The sequence below is a fragment of the Taeniopygia guttata genome, chromosome 19, assembly GCF_048771995.1.
Source record: "Taeniopygia guttata chromosome 19, bTaeGut7.mat, whole genome shotgun sequence".
Classification (NCBI taxonomy): domain Eukaryota; kingdom Metazoa; phylum Chordata; class Aves; order Passeriformes; family Estrildidae; genus Taeniopygia; species Taeniopygia guttata.
The window spans coordinates 7,431,593-7,452,550 of record NC_133044.1 but is presented as its reverse complement, the minus strand read 5'-3'; the positions used below and the strand labels follow the sequence as shown (position 1 = coordinate 7,452,550).

Sequence of the window (20,958 nt, the reverse complement as noted above, 5' to 3'; positions counted from 1 at the left end):
TTCCTACCTATGAATGGGAGGTACAAAGGGTCAATGGATGTGCTCTCTTCTTCCCATCTCCTAAATATATAGAAGGAAAAACACCCTCTAGCCATAAAGCAAAAGAAACCCAATTCCTCAAAATGGAAATGTTTCGGAAGGGATACAAATCCTTATGCCCTGGGGATGTGCCAATAAGGAACAGAGAATTCTACCTACCAACTTTTACATTTCTTAAACTGTCAGCAAGCCATAGACAACAAGAGTTACAGATCATGGGGTCCAAGGGACTTGGTCTCATTACTGTCACCAGTGTTACCAAACACTAGAAGCTATGGATGTGACACTCCTTCCAGAATTTACATCTGGAGAAGAGCTTTCATGGTTGGAACATCAGGTCCAACAAATAAAATGTACGATGTGGTTTCTATTCACACCTTCATACCAACTTTACTCTCAATCTCCTGCACACATAAATGTTTGTTGGCCTAGGACTCATGACTGGTCATGTTTGGTGAAAACTCCTAATTATACATTTATCCTAGTTGTATAGACCATTGAGGGAGTAATATGTGTTTTAAGAGGTCTAATTACAGCTTGAAGTTCTTTCTCCTTTTTTAATTAGTTAACAAAAGGAGTAAAGCCACTGGTTCTTTAAAAGATTATCTGCCAGTGGTAAACCTATAATCTGCCAAATATGTGTACAACTCTGAGCAATGAGATTTACTGTCTAAAGAATCATATGATCCTTAAGCTTTGTTTATTAAGTATTTGCATTTGAATGTGGAATAGCTTGTAAGGGTCTCAAAAGAAGCTGAACACGTGCTGCTTTCAGATGAGGGACACATGGACTGAGGAGATCCCACCAACAGAGTCACTCCAGAGTCATGAATTGCTGTGTGTGCACAACACCAATGCAAACCATGTTTAAAATTGCTGATGCTGGTCTAAAAGAAGGATCTTTCATATTGCTATAGCACCTGTACCCTTTCCTATGTGAGGATGAGTTAAACTCCTGTGGATAATGCATTTAGCTGATGTAAAAGAGGACTCAGTACCATTAAATTCCTATTTCAGCTGAGTTTTGCCATATTTTCCTTCTTTTATCTCATGAACATTATGCAAAAATCAAGAATACAGAATCAGGGTTTGCATGCTTTGAAAGAAGATGTGCATGAAGTCATTCCTACCACAGGCAGCTGGGGTTGCCACACAGAGCCTAAAATGTGGTGAAACTACAGTAAACTAAGGAGAAAGCATTGGGATTGACCTAATTTCCCTGAGTTACACTCCTGTATTTCTCCAAATGGCTGAGCCTTGCACTAGGCAGCTAGGGGGGCACAGCAGTCACAAGTGATCAGTTGGATAAATCTGAGACACTGCAGGAACCATTTGAACAAAATAAACCCCACAGGGCTCAAATATCAATTCAAGGACTGCACAACAGTGGTTCCCTTTGACAGCTGCACTCCCATGCAAGAATTTGCCCTCCTTGAGCAGACCCCACATTTTCTGGCCAGGCAAACACCACTTCCTCCCCTGCTCCAGTAAGTTCTCCCAGCACTTTGCAGGATTTAAATGGTTAATGATGACACACCACACCTTTTGCCAAAAGATACACCATTAACTATGAGGTAAGCAAACCAGGAACCTGCTCTGAGTATCGGGGTGGTACTAAGAGCATTGACTCCTGCACAGTCACAGCTCATTAGCTGAGAGTCACTGAAGACTTGGGCACTGGTATGACATTACATATTTGTTTAAACACTAAAAGCTCCAATTCTCTCAACCCTCCCAGGAATGAGGGCTCACCTTGAAAAATATGAGTTTCCAAGTCAAACAAGGACACTGACATAGCACAAGAGAGAATCTGACATTAAACAATGAGGTTGATGTTTCAAATTCCATTCTGTGCCTGGGTGGATGACAAAGGCCACAGCAGAACAGATAAGCTTAAATACATCTTCCAACACTGTGCACCCCTAAAGCTTTATGAATTTTGCATATATATCACCAGGGCACCTGACTTCCATTGGTGGATACAAGTCCTGGGCCCAGATGGGAATGCTATGTCAAATCCAGATATAGAACTCAAAGCTACATGCCTCACCTCCTCAAACAGCAATGGTTCTAACTCTCCTCTAATAAAAACAGAATAAATGTTGTAAAGATCCAGAGAGGGACTACATAGTACTGGTGAATTGTTCCATTGCCAATCCTGAAGAACATGTCCTCCTATCAAGTTCAGCCCAGATTTTTAAGTAACCGAATATTCATTCCAAATTTTGGCCATCTGATGTCTTACCATCTGGGAGATCTTTGAGCAAGAACAAAGGAAGATGAATTTCTTTTTCTTTATTGACAAGTAATCTTACCTAATCCCTCATGGGAATTGCCAGCCAAGAGACCAAAATAAAAACCAGCATGAGGGCAAAACTGCACTGAGATGTTTTGTTGATCAGTACTTTTCTCCCCTGTTCAGCGATTGGCTAAGGACTGGTGTCAGGATTTCCTACAACCAAAGGGAGTGGGTTATGCTCAGCCTCTGGGTGGTACAAAGGGACCAGCAGAGCACATGCTCAGGTGGAGACTGGTTGGAGACAGACTGATGGGTTATCATCTCTGAGTCAATGCTGAGACTTATCAGTGTTTATCTGTTTGCTGTAGAGATACAAGTGCACTGAGAAGTTCATGCTAAAGTTACCTGTCAGATAAATCTAATTATGAACCACCCTTCTCACCTCCACCAAGAGTTCTCTCCCCTTATCAGCCCTGAGTCCTGCAGGCAGGGCAGCCCAGGGCAGATGCACTGCAGCTGCTGCTTCTGCCATTTATCCCACTGCAGAGAAGTGATTTGGTTTAGATTCCTCTTTTCTTCCCCCATTGTGTGTGTTGTCTCTCACCCACACCTACTTCTCACTCCCCATCTCTACCATCACAACTACTTTGTAAGTCATTACTGCACACAACATTTCCCAGAACTTCCATCACTACTGGATTCTATTTAAGTTTTACAGTTTCCTCCCTTCAAATGGAACTCTTGATGCTAAGTCCATCTTCCATCACCATTTTTTGACTACTCTTCTCCTTTGCAAGCACTCACAGAATAAGAGAATACCTGAGACTGGCAGGAGTTTTGGAGATAATCTGGTCTATGTCCCCTGGTCACAGCAGGATCAACTACAACAGGCTGGTCAGGACAATGTCCACTTGAGTTTTGAGTATCTCTGAAGATAGAGGAGCCACAACCATACTGGACAACCGGCTGCAGTGTTGGATCATCCTCAAAGTAAAATTGCTTCTTCTGATGTTTAAGTGGAATTTCCAGTATTTTAGTTTGTGCCCCTTGCCTCACCTTTTCTCTAGTGACTTTTGAGAACAGTCTGGCTCCATCTTTACAGCTCCCATCAGGTATCAATACACACCAAAGCAGCACTATGGGCACAGAAGCAGTTCTAGAGTGAGGAGGCCACTTTGACAAAGGTATTTAAATTCAGTTAAATCCATACACCATCTCACATTTGCTGTGTCTCTGCCACGTTCACACTAACCAGGTTTTTCTTCACTCTTTTTCCTTAAGCCTGCTTAGCATAGAAAGTATACTAGCTTAAATATTTATGCCTGGCAAAGGATGCTTCTCTTAACCAAAGATCTTCCCCTCAACTCTCACAAGCAGGTCGCTAAAATTCAAGTGCAAATGCCCCAGGCCTTCTTCCTTCAAGTGTTCACAGGTTTTATTCCCACATTCATGTTAGTTTTATTCACGTGTATTTATTCTACATACCCTGGCTGGAGGTTACAGATGAGACCACACCAAGATTTAACAGCAAGCTAGCGATTTACTGAAATCTTAATGCATTTGATTAATCATGTGCTCAAGGGTCAATACTGAAACCCTTTGTATGTAGGATGGACTTATACAACAGCTTCTAAAGCAGGTCTGATTCCTCTGCAGCATCCATTTACACTTTGCTAAACACTTCCAAACTTCAGCTCATTTGGATGCATTGAGTGCCTCACTGATTCTCAGCTCTGAACACCTCACCTCTGAGCAATTCCCTTTTGGGAAAATTCAGCTGCTACTCAAAACTCTACAAGGAGAAAAGAGACTACAGCAAGTACAAAGAGATCAAAATACATATTTAAATATAAAAATGAGCAAGGGAGAAGAAGCAAAGTCCACTCACCTTTCCTTTCATTGTTTCTAGTATTTATTAATGGCTTTAGTTCTCCCAGGTAGCCTCTTCAGGCACACTTAATAGAATGTGGAAAATTTTATCTGGGAATGCATTTAAGATTCTGGCTGATTAAAGCAGTCCTGTTTTATGATATTTATATTATTATTTAGTGTATAAAAATAACCATTAAAGAATGCAAGATACTCCCTTTTCAACTCATCACACCCTTCAGTCAGCAACTAAAGTGTTTAACAACTGCATACCTACAGGGAGACTCTAGGGTGAAACACCCAATTAAGTGTTCTGGACATAAAAAAAGCCCCAACCTACCCTGGAAGTAGCAAGACTCCCTCAGCACTTCTTCCACAGAGCTGCTTTGTGCTTCACAGGGACAAAAATCTGTGGCAAGGTTTCCTGAGCTATTTGCAAATGTTGAATGTGAAAATCCCTTTCAACACTAAAGTTGCAGTGTCCGAAATCCGGGTTCCCATCACTCTCCTACCTCCCAAGCTGTGGCAGCCCTGAGGGAATCCTCTGTTGCTTTTCAGTCATTTTTGTGCAGCACAAAAAAAGAAAACAAACAAAAAAAAACCCCAAAAACCCAAAAAACAAGCCCAATTCCCATTCTCCATCCCATTAGGCAGTGTAATTACAAGACACTGGGTGATGAGGCACCACCACCACGTCCTGATAACAAACTGAGTAAAGACAAAAGCAGCATTTCAGCTCCCTAACTGGAGGGCTTTTCATTTGATTGGCCTGCCCATGGTAAAAATACTACAGCATGCAAATGGTGGGATCTACATTCTTCTCAGTTTAGTTTCTTGGTCATTAATATTGGATTAATGACAGGGACCTGGGATACAACTGGGAGGAAGGTACCAGGTTGCTCACTCACCAAACCCCATCCAGCAGATGCAATGTTGCTGTAAAATAGACCTTAAAGAAAAAGGCTGATGTTCAAATAAATCACAGGGTTCATAAAGAGCCCCATGTTCCCAGTGCCTGCTAGAAGACAGAGTTAAAACACTTCTTTTCATCCTTGACTCTGGTGTAAGGCCCAGAGGAGTCCATGGCCCTTCACATGGCTGAAATAGTGGTCATTTATCCCTGTTACAAAACCATTACACCAGAATGTATCTTCCAAAACTGTTCCCCTAAGAACATTGATAGTTCTGGGTTGGAAGCAAATGGTTGCTTTTTGTTCCAGATCTGTCAGGTGGGACACACTTACCAGCACTTGCCTCAAATATCTCTGGCATTAGGCACTATCACAGTTTCCTTCCTGAGATGTGCAAACACAGCCATAATCACTAAAATAGGCACTGGAAGAAATACAATGTATTTTTGCAACTGTGGAAACACTGCAAGGTTTTTGACACACACAGGTTCCCAAATGCAGCTGGAATATGGGGTGGCATTCACTAAACCAAAGGATATTCACAGGTAGTAATGGGCTACTGTGTCCCAGCCACAGATGAGCCACAAGCAAAGCCTAAATCCAAGCAACAAAGAGATGCCAGATTTTTCAGAACAAACATTTACAGGCATTGATACCTAACAACATCTCCACCTCCAGTGATGTCTACAGAAATGTGTGAGATCCAACCTCTTTAACATGATGGCCATCTTGGCTGAAACTCTTTGGTTTGGACCAATTCTTAAGCAAAAAATTAGTCAAATCCATCAGACAGGTTGGATTGGAGTTTCTTGGAGAACACAATTCCATACCCCTATCTCTGAAATCATTGCAGAAACTGATTTCTTAGCACCCTTTGAAAAAAGCTTCAGCCAACTGCCTGAGACACCCAGATGTGAACACTAGACACATTTGCAAGTGCAGAACAGTTTTTGAGAGTGCATGAAGGACACATTTTAAGGGAATCCCTCAAGGTTTAAATTAAATTAGCACAAAGTTACAGTCCCTGCAACTATTCCCATACTCCTGGTTCTGCTGATTCTTGGCATATTTTGCTTTGCATATGCTAAAAATCAAGTACACCAGCAGGTCAGCTCTTGCAGGCAACTTTGCTGAAGAACCATTTAAATCATTCCAAAGTTTGACGTTTGTTCCTGTTTTCTGTTTTCACGCTTCCCTGGCTTGCTGACTCCATCAAGATCCAGAGGCCTCCAAGAACTGTGCAGAAGGCTGACCTTGCAGTATGTTTGGCCAGTATCTGAGAGATGATACTCACTTTTAGCATCAGATTTCCAGAGAGAAAGTGGTGCATCTACCAATTCCTTCTGCTTCATAGCTGCTTCTTATTCATGCTCTTCCCTGAACAGTTGTCATGTTCCTTTTTGAAGTGTTATTAATTGACAAGGTTTTGTCGTGCTGTAGCTTAATTTCATTCTTTAAATCCAGCCTATCTGACAAAATGACAGCCTATTAAACCACACTAAACACATTTGGATGTTTTGTGACTATCTTCTCATGAGGCTTCATCACTCATGTTTTCAGATTTGATGATCAGCACCACTCCCAGGGATTTCCAGTTCAAAATCTATTAAGTAGGGTTGAGATTAGTACTCTAATTCAACTTATCTGAATTGCAAATGCAGTGTTTTGTGTAGCCTGGGAACTTTATACATTTAAAAGAAATGTCAACACTTCAAAAGACTAATTTAGCACCTGGTACTATAAAACATTTCCCTTCTTCCCACTATTTGCACATGACTTAGAACATAATGGTCCTTTTCCCAGCCTTTATGCACAACCCAGGAGGCCAAGACTGTGTGGCTGTTGAGGAAGCACTTACACTTCCCAAGGAGTGACTGATGCATTTGGATCAGCAGGCAACCAGGAGCTCAACCAAAGAAAGGCTCAAATCCATACTTTTGCATCTGAACAGAAGCCAGAGCCTGAATAACACATTCTCTCTCTCCTGCATCCTGTTTTTCAGGACAATACTCACAACTGTTAAGAACCACCTCGCTAATAGAAAGTTTAGATTTGGCCTCCTAATGAGCCTAAACCTGGGATGAATGGGTTGTTTTCTTTGTGAGGCATCATTAACTGAACTCTGCTAAAGCACTGTGCTTCCTCCCAAGGCATAAGCTCCAAGAACACCATCCATAAGCTGTCTCACATATATCCATACTAAACACACATCAGTTTACAGCCTTCAAAAATGGTAACATTTCTCCAGACCCATATCTGACCATCCCAGTGGATCATGAAGGCACATGTTCTACACCACCAACTTGGCACCCTCTCTGTACCCTCAATATACAGCTACTTGGGAAGCTAATTCCCAAAATAACAGGACCACCCAGGCACTGAAGCAGTGACTTGCTTTGCCTTCTGAACTCATCTGACCAAGCCAGGCATCCCCCTATGGAAGCCCAGCATGCACCCGAGGACCCCACACCAGGAATGACTTGTGTCCCACAGGCCACAGCACTACTGCAAGGATCCCTGCAGGCTGATAGGAAATTTTACAGTTCCTTTATATTTTAACATTTGCTTGGAAACTTACATGCAGCACTAATACTTCTTTAAATTTTTTTTTTCACACCAACTGATTAAAACCCAGTCTATTTAAGAAGCATTCTCCCTTTCTTCCATTCCTTCAATGTTTTGAACAGATGAGCTTAAGACACTGTCATAATTATTTATAAAACATAATGCTAAAGCATTATAGAGATTTCCACTTACACAGGGTTAAGAATAAGATGTTATTTGTGTTCCATCAGCACACCCGGGGGTTAGGCCTCTGCTGCAGCATGACAAGCAGAATATACATTTTAACAGACAGCATAAGAAGAAGGAATGTTTCCAAGACACACAGAGCCTGGAAATAAAACAAACATGCCTTTTTCCCTCTGTCTCATCAGCAAATAACTGGCCCAGGTGAGATTTCCTGCTCAGGCACAACAAAAGCAGGACAGGTAAAATGTTACAGGCAGGCATTGCTTCCACACCATCCATTAGCTGACACAGCAGATTAACTTTCCTACTCTTCAACCTGGAGACTATAAGTTCAGCTTTCTGCAAAAAAATGGGACAAACCTGTAAAGGCCTTTGGCCTGCAAAAATCTTTCATGCACCATGCTGTTGTCTTTAAACATTTCCATGATCCAGTGGAACAGCACCAATGATGTAGGGCCTGACTCAATCGCCACAGACACACAAAAGGTTCCCACAGATTTCTAAAGAAGGAGCTGAATCAGAACCACAATGACAGGCCCTGTGATAACGGTTTCAACATCTTCCAGTAACCCAGATAACAAACAGTGCCCTGAAAGGCAATTACAGGGGCCCTCTCTGAGACCCTGTGCAAATCAGCATTGAGCTTTGAGCCTGTTTCTGGGTGCTCTCCCAGCACAAACCTCTGTCCACCTGCTCTGGAAAATGCCTGAGCTCTGAGGGGCAGGTCTGACATTTCAGTGCACTGTTCTCATTGCACTGAGCTGGAATCACAGCCTCTGCAGCAGCACACAGTGAGAGAGTTCTGATGCTAAGCAATGGAAAGATCTCTTCTTTCAGTATCCACAGTGTCTGATTCAGATACACCGTGTTTGAATCCAAGAACTGTGATTTCAGGCCGTTAATGACCTCAAAGGAAGAGGTAGGGTACAGGAGGCACATTTATGGACACACAGCTGCACACAGCTGGAGTGATTTGAGAAATTTGAATAGGACATGGTGCCAGACTGACCCCACCTGGGGAGGATGGGACGGGGGGGGTGCATATTGATTGCTCTCAGGTCCCAGAAGGGAGAGCAAAAACATTCCTGTTCCAGACACTCTGCAGATGGGAAATGCAATGTGTGGTAGAGATATTCCTTATGATAGTTACTTGAAGTTCATTTTTCTCATCACAGGAATAAACTTTCTGAGTAAGCTTTGGAACTGTGCTGTTTCTCTCTCCTGGCAGCCATCACCAGCTGTGTTTTCAATATCTCTTCCCAAATGTTTTACAGATACAGGGACACAGATACTGGATGGAAAAACCCCAACACTGAGCAGAAAATGCACTTCAATTTCTGATAACACCTTTGAAAAGCTGCCTGCTCTCATAGATTGGCTTTTTTGGGTCTGATGCTCTGAGAACACCTTAATCTGGTTTTCATTTATAGTTTCCCTTGGAAGAGTGACAGATACAAAGGGACAAGGTAAGAACATAAAACGACCAGGAGACAAACACATTACAGTAATTCTGCACTCTACAACTATTTCATTTATATAAATCTTTTCCCAGTGCTTCTGTCCTTGCTTAGCAAAATCTGAGGGAACAGTGAGGACCCAAGATTCAAGAGTTCAAATTATTGCACTTGTCTCTGCAAGAGAAGATGTCCTTACAGAGAAACAGTTTCTCATACAATATTTGGAATCAGCTGTGCTGAAGATGATAGCAGACTTGACAGATACCCAGAATACCTTAAGACCACCTCAGTCAGCGCTCCATTATTAAAGGAATAAGCAATAGTGTATTTTTTCCTACAGTACACCTCATATAATCCATATGAATAGATGTGAGATAGCAAAACTTACAAGAGCACTGGGAACAGCACTTGGAAGGAACAGCAGGTGCCCTCTTGCTGGCGAGGGGTCAAATAAAGGATGCCTTTCAATTTCCTCATGGTGGTGATGCTGGATTAATGATTGGACACCATGATCTCAGAGGTCTTTTCCAGCCTTAACAAGTCTATAATTCTAAAAGGGTCTGTGGGAACTATCTCTCTATAAATTACCTCCTTTGAGACATACAAGAGAGGGACAGTGGGGCAGAATCAGTCCCTATAGAATTCCACTCTGCAGTGTAAAGAGAGCCCTTACCCTTTCCCTCTCTTACTGGGATTTCTGAGTCACCTAAGCCCAGCACAGCACCTCCTGCCCCTGGCACCCAGTGCCCCCAGTGCCCCTGGCACCCAGTGCCCCCAGTGCCCCTGGCACCCAGTGCCCCCAGTGCCCCTGGCACAGCAGCTGCACTGTGGGGAGGAGGGAGCTCTGACAGCTGGCAGAAGAACAGATGCACAGATTCCACATCTCACTTTAGAGAGCAGAGGCTATGCAGGAGGCTGAGGGCATCTTGTGGTGCAGGGGGCACTGGGGCAGCACAAAGGGGCAGAACTGCAGCTCAGAGGGATTTGGGAGCTGACACCACCCAGGCAGAGAGCACCAGCACCCTCCTGACCTGCTTCTGGTAACAGAGTCCACAGCAGATAGTATTTCTCCTGAGCAGTCTAGCAAAGGCCAGATGTGCAGAAATCCAAAGATCAACAGCATGTGCTCATCTGCAGGGCTCCTGTGCCAGCCACATCAGGGCTGGCAAAACACAGCAGAGCCAGACAAGGGCTTTGGCCATGGACCTCTTTAGTCCAGCAGCACTTCTGTGACAGCCTGCTGGGAATTGCCTATGAGGGAAGGGACGGAATGCACATGCAGCTGACTTCCCAAAGTTGCTGGGAGAATCCCTTTTGCCTTTTTTCTACATGACACTTCTGCTCAAAACTAATAGGCCGGAATAGGAGGATATAAACATTCCAGTAATTCATGGTGACTTCAAAGACAACACTCAGTCTCCTTACATATAAGATGTTGGCTTGGGGATTTCAGTTTTGTTTGTTTATGTTTTCCAAGCTGTGTATTTATCTTGCACAGCAGAACCACAGGCACAGGAGCTGTATGTTTTATATTACAACTTCTGCTGGAGCACTTAAGACTAAAGGCTTTTTTTTTTTCCTATAGTGAATCATCATGTGTAGGGGGTGGCTGCATTATGTTTATGTTTTTTAAAATTAACCCAGCTAACTATTTGTTCCATTCTGCACACAATTTGTTGCTTCTCTTTTAGAAACTCCTTGAAAGACAAGTTTTGGAAATAAAAAGACATCTGGCAAGTCTGAAAAGACAGGAGCAAGCACTGCAGACTAACTGGAACTCCACCACGGACAATTTCCTTCCTCTCCCAGAGATAAATCAAAATAAAAGGAAAAGAAAACAACACTAAGAGAAAGACCTATCCAGAGGTAAATTGCAGTGGGAGCAAAAAGGTTTTATCATGTTAGCTATATCAAAACCTGACCAGAAATATTTACCAAGAACTGGAGAATTCAAAAGCACATTCCTGGTTTACCTTGTCAATGCTTTGCTTTTCCATTTCCCAGCTTTCCAGCATGTGCAGCTCTGGTGTCTCCCAGCCAACCCACATTACCACAGCCTGCTCTGGCTGCTTATCAGGTACTCGTGGTCTCCCAGCCTGGTGGAGCAGAAGCCCTTGTCCATTTGTAAGCCAGCACACCTTTCACACAGAAATATGCTTTATTCAAGATATTTACATGGCAGTATTTTAGAAGACAAGAGAACAGTCTGCAAATTCTCGCCTCTGAGCTCCTTTTTGCTTTAAGACAGAGGTGTCTGCCCACGAGGGAGAGGGGTCCTGATGTCCCAGAGGGCTGTGCTGAGAGGGGCAGAAGTCTAGCACCAAACCCCAGTGCTCACCTAAGACCATCTGCTGCTCATTCAAACCAGCTGAGAACATTTATCATCCCTAACAGACGTGGATATCCAAGCAGCCAGAAACAAACTCTCCTGATAACTCTCCTGATGATCACTCCTGATAACCAGGTTGTGTCATATCAAGCTGTTCAGAAAGACAGAAATGGTGCAATTGGGATTACAGACCCTTTGCAATGACATCTTGGAATATAAACCACCCCAAGGTGATCACCACATGCAATCAGGCACTGTGCTCATGAAAATGCTACCTAGGGAAATACACTGGTTACTTATTACATCAGAGTTTATATTGATACAGAGGAAGACAAACACATATTTAGCTTTTTGTGTGGTTGGAAACACATTCAGATAAAGAAACTATATGAAGATTGTGTCCTTGGTTCATTACTTTGGGATATGACTGCATACCACACAAAAGCCTACTGATTTTTTCATGATTTATTACAATTCATGAACCAATAACCAGCAAGTGTTTTCCCCAAATGCTTGGCAAAAGCCAAAAACAGCACAAGAAAGGGTTTTGCAGGTGAAAGCGCTCAAAGTTGTGCTGGTAGATGCAGACCTGATTTAAAGTCAGGTTTAAAGGGAGAAAATCTCTAAGCGGGTGTTTGTACTTAGGAAATAAAAATTAAAATACATACTTTATTTATTGAAGCTTCTATAAATTGAGTTAATCTAGCAATATGTCTAAATATGTACCAGCTTTACATAATTTTATATTATTGAACAAGTTTGTTAATGATTTCTTAATGGAACTTTTATTTTAGCTAAACAGTGTTATAGAGCAGAAATATGCAAGTACCAAAGCAGAGGAGGCCTCATGTCTCATCTTTCTACAGAGAATTTCTGTACTAACATAATTATGAGACAACATTAAAAAATAAGCTTATTGATATTATCTCAGTCTTACTACTTCTGATGATTTTCTTTAGTTAAATTTATCATTAGTTATTTTTATGCATGGAAACAGGTGTATTTATGGAATCACTCTGTGATACAGTATTTATTTGGTTTCTTATGATTTGTTTCAAAATTAATTTAAGATCTAATGAAGAATAACCAAACTTTTAAGCATGAGTTGTCCTGTTTCTATTTTGCTATGTGTTGAATTCATGCATTGTTCCTTTCTATCACCCCCTCTATGCACTGGAACTACCCCTAGCTTGATTTTTTTTTTTTTCATTGTGAGAGCCTATTATCTACCTATTTAATATCTACCAGCATATAAGACATTAATTATTTGTTTATTTGACAGTCATTATTCCATTTTAGGAACCCAGAGATACTTGATAATAAATAACTAATGATATTTCAAAAAGGCAGCGCTCTCTAGCAACTGTCTTCATGGCCCATGTATCCAATTCCTGATTTATCTGCTGATTTTCAGTTATGTTTTTTAACCCAAGCAGAATAAAATAGCATTTAGACAGTATCTTAGATGAGCTGTTTACCGCACTCCAATTCTTTTGTGCTGGTTTTGGTTGGGAGAGAGTTAATTTTCTTCCCAGTAGCTGGTATGGGACCATGGTTTAGATTTGTGCTGAGAATAGAGCTGATAACACAGGGATGTTTTCATTACTGCTGAGCAAGTGCTTGTACAGAGTCAAGGTCTTTTCTGCTCCTCACCCCCCAGAGGAGGGCTGGGGGACACAGGAATTGGAGAAACACAGCTGACCCCAGGGATATCCCAGACCACAGGGCATCGTGCTCAGCAGATGAACGTGTGGCAAGACAGTAGGACAAATAAGAATGAACATGTCTCTTTCTGTAAATCTGTTTCCACAATAATCTAGTCATTGACTCAAACAACAGCATTTTTCATGGCTTTCTTCAGATGTTCAAATTTTAGCTGGGATCTGACACACTACCAAAGAGCTTTACAAACTGGGTGCCTTCAGAGCTCATCAGCTCTGTAGCTGCTTTTGGCCTTTGTTAAGTTGTCTCTTTCCATTTGCACTCCAGATTTGAGCTGTGTGGCTGTGCATTCTATTTAATTACACAGTGACAGGATGCATGAGGCACAAAGCCCCATGCAAATCTGAAGAAAGGTAGTCCCTGAGGACAGGGATTCTGCTATTCCTCCTGAAAGGCTACTCTTTGTCACCTAATTCAGGATTTTTGGTGCTGTCACATAAAGGAGTTCTCTAATGGGCTCAGCCTGTGTCAACTTGCTCCTTCCAGCCCTGTGTTCTCATATCAATTTGGATGTGAGAACTTCTCTACTCACAGTAGTCTTACTACTGCTTTTATTTGTGCCAGCAAAGAGTTTTTGATATTTCAGCTCCCTGTCCTCCTTCCCAACAAATACATATACTGTCTTAAAAGGAAAAAAAAGTGTTGAGAGAAAAAGCAACATTTTACTCCTCAAATGAATCCTAGACAACAAAGATCAGGAAATATGCCTACATGAAAAAAAAACAAAAAACAAAACAAAACCAGAAGCTCTTCTCTGACCCTTTTAGCATGTCAGGAATCCAGCTTGTTCTATGTGGCATGTCTTCCCAATTAGGGATCAGGCCTCCAACATGGACACCAGAGTGGGAGGGATAACATGGGAAGCTGGATTATTCTTAGGACCTTGCTCAGCTGCTGCAGCTACTGGGTAGAGAACATCCTTACAGCAGCTGCAACATTTTCCATTACCTCCTGGAGTCAGGAACAGGAGCTCTGGAGTTTCTGGCAGGAAAATCAGAGCGGGGGATTTTTCTAAGTATTAGGGTGGTTTATGTCAAGATGGTCTTTGGGATCTAGAGTTAGTACTGATGCATATCCAGGATGACTTAATACAGGTCTGGCTATTTCGATCTTGTCTCTCTTATGACTTCCAAAACATTGGGGCTTGGATTCCAAACATACACTACTGCCACTCTGAGCCCCTGTATACAAATAACCACATATATTAATATATATTAATCCCTGAACTACTTCATTTTATAAGCCCCAAATTCTAAAACTGAAATTCAACTCTGAAAACATCAGTCCAGTTCCAGTGTTCCCCTGCTTCCAGCTCTGGGACCCACTTGGCTGCAGGGAGATCAGTGAGAACCTAAGCATAAATATATGTCTGTAACACAAGAAGTGTTTATAAGAAGGTCATTGGCTCTCTCTAAAATGCTCCTCTCTTTGGGCTCTGATCAAAGATGCTTTTGCAGAATGTTATGAGAAACATTTAAAGAAAAAAATTAAAGAGAAAGCAAAAAAATACTTCCTTATTTTAGATGAGAGACATTCTTTCCCTGGAAAAGGTGCTTCCTGGCCAAGGGTAACCCAGAACAATTTCCTGAGTTAAAGGTTTCCACATTTGGCCATATGCATTTTTCTTTAGAAATGCAGCAACAGCCAATCCTGGTGAAAGCCACACTGACATGAGTGACACTGCCTGCTTTAAGTGGAAACTCTCTTTTTGTAAAAACTGCAGCGCATGTGGGTGGGCAGGATGCAGAAGGGTGGAGAGGTTTAGTCCCTGGTTGTCATTCTTTAGGTGTGACCACAGTGCTGCAATCTCTGGAATGCAGCTGGACAGAAAGGATGAGGAATGTCCCTGCCTCCCTTGGGGACATCAGTCTGATGATGCCAGGAGATGTGATTTGTCTCTGCAGGAATGTTGCCACCTGCAGCAATTAAATCTCTGCTATAATATGATTTAAACAAGAGGATATTTCCCCCCAGAAAGTGCCAGATCATTGTTTCCTCCAAATGCCTCTGACAGACAGAAAATTAATGCAGTCAGGAGTGCTCAGAATGGGACACTGCAGCTGTCCTGGGAGCAGGAGAGGGATGCAGAGCTTGACAAAATTACTTGAGCCTGACAACTCCATCACCAGTTTCCCCAGACGTATCTATAGACAAGTGTTAAAGGAGCTGAAACTGTGTCTGATCTCTGTGTTGCCATCCACTTTCTCTGCCTTGGTGGACAGAAACCAAAGTGCTGTGGACAGAAACCACTGCCGGATGCATTTTGTTATTCCACATACCACGAGCAGACTTCCCAACAAAATCCAATGGCTTCAGTTACATATCAGAAGACAAAAGAACCACTGTGTAGCCATGGATTCATTTTCTCAAGTCTTTTGTAAAGCCTTTTAAAGCTTCTTTAGGATCTCCCTCAAAACAAAGCCCTTATGTCAACAGAAGCTCTTGCTTGGATATGCTTCATCTGTTACTTTTTATGAATATGCACAATCAAAGGGTGACAGCTTTCACAGTTAAGCAAACACAGTTACACAGAGCACACTTCTCCCACAAAAGGTCAGATAATACAACATGCTAAATGTTAAATACACACGAGAGGGATACATTCCCCTTGAGCACACTGCGACTGGGGAGTTATTTAGGAATATATTGTCCATCTTTTCAGGACACCCTGCAAAGCATCTTTGCAAAAGATCTTACCTGTTCAGTGATGAAGGAGCTTGAAAAAGTGACAGCTGACCAAAAGAAGATCCCACAGCTGAGAATGATCTTTCTGTTGAACCGGTCACCAAGGTAACCAAAGATCGGCGCCGCGACCATGAAACTACAGATAAAAACTGCAAAGGAGAGAAAATGACAAGAAACTTAATAAACATCAGACCAAGAACAGGAAGACTAATTTTCTGCAAGCCAAATCCTCTAGAGAACAGCTCCAAATAATTAGACATTCTGCAGCCCTGCCTTGAAGAGATGTGCAGGCCGACAGGCTTTCTGAAGTCAGTGCTTCCTTAATCAAACAGATTTTTCATCCCCAGAGAAACTTCAGACCACTGAACTTGTATTACGTGAAAGCACCAGCCCCTAAGAGTCAGCTGAGCTCAGATCTGGGGATGGGCAAAACCAGGACAGAATAAATAAAGAACTTCTGCTTAAATGTTACTGAGAAGGTGAAGTGGAGGTTGGAAGGGGTTTCAAGCAAACAGAAAACAAGGCAAGGGCTCCTTGTTGGCTCTTGCAGCAGAGACCTGAGAGAAATGGGCCACAGAAGCTGAGGTTCTGTCATCCTTCCATCCTTCCTATTTAAAAGAAATTATGAAACAGTAGGAACAGCAGTAAACAGCACTATCATCCTACTGACACCAGCCCTGTCTCCTCACTAGGTCCTTTCACCATCACTAAACTTTTATTTAAATCCATCACTGAGCAACAGCTTCACTAGAACAAAGAATTTTAACCTACCAAGTCCAAACAGGCCAGGATTGTCCTCATCTGAAAGACTTCAAGTTGATCCTTTGTTCCCTCCAAAACCCCCAAAGCATTAACCTAAGAGCTCCTGTCATGTAGGAATGAGGCTCTTGACGGAGTAACTCCTGCAAAATCACCTCAGTTCAGAGCTCACTCCTCTGCCCATCTCAAAAAAATCTGGCCTGAGAACCCCCTGAGAACACCTGAGATGAGGCGTTCACATCATGTTCCTTATTAATTTGGATTTTGGCAGAAATTGCCATGTTTTAAGCTGATTTATACCTGCCTTTTGTCCGTCCACATTAGAGAATTGGATAAGGGCAATTACATGGATTTTATTGGTGTGTACTCTGACTATAACTGGCAGTCTGGGATTCAGCAAATCCAGAAGGATTTGGGTAGGACACCAGAATACCTGGAGGTCTCTCTTTAGTCACACAGTCCTGACATTCATTTGTTTTCAGGTAGGTCTTGGAGGGCACTGTGGGCTTTTGGCATAGCCTAACCCCAGGTGTCTACTTTTCACTGTATAAAATGGGGTGGGGGGATAGAATAGATTAAAAAAAAAAAAAAAGAAAAAAGAAAAAAAAAGACAAGAGCAGAGCACACACCCCCTTTTGCGTGGAATGTGTATATAAAATTAAAATGGTTAAGACTCAAATAATGAATTTTTCATGGATGATGATATATGATAGTTCAAAAATATGCAGAATGCTGAACTATGACTAAATGTCTTTTTTTAAGGAATATTAAGATGTCAAAGCAGCTTTATAAATAATACACATCCATATGCATCTGTGCTTTCTGACCCACGTGTGTATGTATTTTGCACTGTGATATTTGAACTAAATTACAGGATTACTCTTTTTACATTTAGAGTAAAATAAATGAAGATAATGGAGAAATGTTAAGGCCTGAAATGCAGCACATGCAACATATCACACATACTTCAGTAGTAACGCTATGAACAGTTTTGCTATTTACATAAACCCTACTGATAGAACTCAGTCCCTGCATCTATCCCAAAATCCTTGTGCAAACAAAACCTATGAATAAAACTACAAGCAGTGTTTTCACCTCTGTTTTACAGAGAAACTAGACCAGCAGTAGCTCACAGATCTCTGCTCAGCAAGGGCACATCTGCACTGGCCCCACTCCAACAAGGCACTTAAACACATGCTTATATTAGGCACTTTAGAGTCATCAATTCCATGATTAAGTGCTTTCCTGAATTAACACCAAGGGCTTGGCACCTTGCAAAGCTGGTGCAACAACCTGGCACAAAGGATACGTGGCTGTTTATTGGGGATGAGAAGCAGAAAATGACTGTGACTCGTCCAGACCAGTGTGACCACTGCAGTTTGATCTTTCTCTTGGAAGGACACTACAATACATTCATCTCAGAACCCCATGTTCTGCCATTTTTATTATGTAAAAAGACACAAAACTGAAAAAGCTTCCAAAGGAAAATTAAAAACATCCAAGTCAGCATCCCACCATTTCAAATATCAAATAATATGGTTAATTCAACTTTGAGACATGCAGGGTGTAATTCAAAACTCACATTCATCAGTGGGATTATTAGCTTCAATGACCTCTGGATCATAAATGAAAAGTGTAATTCTGGAATTTGGGCAAAATAGACAAAGCTACTCTTTCAAATAAAACAAACTAAAAAATAGATTGTCCAATGACTTTCCAACAATATACATCCTTCTGCTGCTCAAATCCCTTTGGAGGATTTATTTTTGGAAGACTCTGAGCTGTGAGCTTTGTCAGTGGTAAGCAGCTGAATTGACAGCTCCACAAGGTGTAAAATGAAAGGACAACAGAGCCAAATAAATAACAGGTAATGGAACACAGCTGTCACAAGAATAAATGCAATTTATATCAGAGTATTTATGACCCAAATATGCATCAGAGCATTGATTGACTCAAATAAATGCAGAGTATGATGTCTGTGTGGTCTGTCAAAAGGATTTTCCTGTTACAGGCATTTCCCATGAATCAATTTTTGCAATTACTCCTGCCAGTGACAGCAGAGACTCCTGAACCCCAGCCTGGGCTGGCAGAAGAGAGGTGAACAAAAGTAGGGCACATTCCCAGGTGGGATGGAAACCTGAGTTACTCTAGAACAGGAGGTTCTATGAGCTTCTGTGACAACTAAACACTATAAAGGAGAGACATCATCCAGAAGACACAAAACTGCAGCATATTCAGTTGGAGAGAGGAGCAGCAGAAACATGTTTAATCTGTAGGAAAGAGGGCTGAGCATAAGGCAGAGGGCTGCATTCCAGTAAAGGAGCATGGCACTTGTGCCAGCCTCTTCCTCTTTGGCTTCTCTCCCTTTTTGCACAGTATTTTCTGTTCCTTGCACTCACCCACTCCCAAATTAATAACACTGAAGTGACACCACAGCAGCTGCTGCTTCAGCTCAACCACAGCCACAAATCTTTTCTATTAGGGCAGCAGTGGGACAGAGGTTGGCATTGCACTTTGCTCTTCCCAATCAACAGCTCCTCTTCCCATTTTCATGTAGAGACGTCCCAGAATATTACAGCTCCTGAAGAGATATAGAGTGCAAGTCAGGGCAGGGTTAGAAACCCACTGGGATTTAAGATGAGCTGCTGTGAAGGCCGTGATGGCACTGGGAGCAGCTGTGGGCAGGTATAGCTCTGGCAATCCCATTATGGATGTGTACAGCTCATTTCTCCCAGTAAATGATCTCCAGCAGTGCCAGCAAAAGAGGCTCAGTCCCAGCACAGGGTGGAGCTGAGATACATTTCTGCAAGAGTAAATTATCATGTGAGCAAAGGATGAATAAACAGACACAAAGTGAATGCCATCAAGGAGGGAGGTTCTTTTAAGTACAGGTATTTTCAAAAGAAGAACCCATTTGTCTTTATTCCTCCCTTTGTGGCTTAGCCACTGAAATGCCGCCTGTGGTGAGAAGGCAGGAAAAGTGTAATTGCCCAAACAGGATGGCTTGGTGGCTATTTCTGCCTCTGGATGCCTGTCCCACCCTGTACAGGTGCACAAGCACTTTCTCAGCCAGCACTGCCCAGCTTTTTCTGTGCGTGGCTGGAATTACAACAATGTGCAGCACAAAAAGTCTTACACATCCGACCCAAACACCCACCAGACATGGAAATCCTCCCAGGTCTCTATTGCTGCTGCATGGACCACAGCTCCAGTCCTGTTTCAGGACTATGGCCAGGGAGCTGCTATTCATACACACTTTCCCCTCTCAAGAGCTGCCTGTGTACCCAGGGGAAAAGTAAATCCAACTGTGGAAGCAAAGGAGATGAGAGAAGAGGAAGGAACTGTAGACTTTATATTTAGCAGTCACAAAAAGCTCCTGCCACCTGGAACTAGACACCATCACTTTTATTTTTCTCTTCTTTCTCTCCAAACAAAACTTTACCAGGTTGACTTTACAGCTATTCCCTGAAAAGGCTCTGACCTGACAGCTCTCCACCCTGTGATTCCAAAGACACTTGCCTCCAACTCACTTGCTCTTTTCTTTAGTGGCCTTTTGTTTAGTGGATTTATCAACCCAGAGATAATCTCAGAGAGAGGCATCTCCTGCCAGCAGGTCATCCACAGAGTAGAATCAAAAAGGAAGAAAGGCAGTGACAGAGACACACAGAGTGACTGTCGTTCCTCAGTTCCTGGAAGGTTGAGCAGATCACAGGCACCTGTGAAAAAGGTCCCTTCTTTTGGTTTTGACTTTAAGCACACAGGGCTTACCTTTTCCTATCAGGAATAATGCTAGAAAGGTTCAGGGTCAGGTGAAAATAGCTTTCTCTATACAAGGATGCTCAACAAAAAAACCCTAGTGGGTATCTTTGAGCCTTGAGTCAGCAGAAATCGTGTGTACACATCAAATTGAGTGCTGACAGTGAGCTTGGCTCTGTGGAAGGCAAACCCAGACAGCCTCTGCCTCAAGGGACTGGCATGCACTGAGACACTGCTGAGAACTCTGTGCTGAGAGGTTGATAACATCTTCCCAACAACAAATTTCCAAACAATGAGAACACCTAAACAGGCAGCTTGCCCTGGATGGGATACTTTATGGGTGTGTACAAGTACAACCCTGGGATTTGGCTGATCCATTTCTACCCCAGGGACTTTCAGTCATAAGTGCACGTGTTTCTCAAGCTGCTTGTGACACCAGTT

General features: G+C 42.3%; 1 protein-coding gene across 6 annotated transcripts in view; it reads right to left on the bottom strand.

The window, feature by feature from the left end:
- The window catches only part of LOC100223347 (sphingosine-1-phosphate transporter SPNS2), a 133,696-nt gene that overhangs the window by 55,594 nt on the left and 57,144 nt on the right, over nucleotides 1-20,958 (bottom strand). For 4 of the 6 annotated variants that reach the window (XM_072916856.1, XM_072916855.1, XM_072916854.1 and 1 more), the window contains exons 3-4: nucleotides 16,015-16,151; nucleotides 11,240-11,404 (exon numbers count right to left, since the gene is read on the bottom strand). In XM_072916856.1, coding sequence (XP_072772957.1) covers nucleotides 11,240-11,404; nucleotides 16,015-16,151 — 302 coding nt within the window. The remainder of the gene's footprint in view (nucleotides 1-11,239; nucleotides 11,405-16,014; nucleotides 16,152-20,958) is intronic. The other 2 variants (XM_072916859.1, XM_072916858.1) reach the window with 1 other exon arrangement.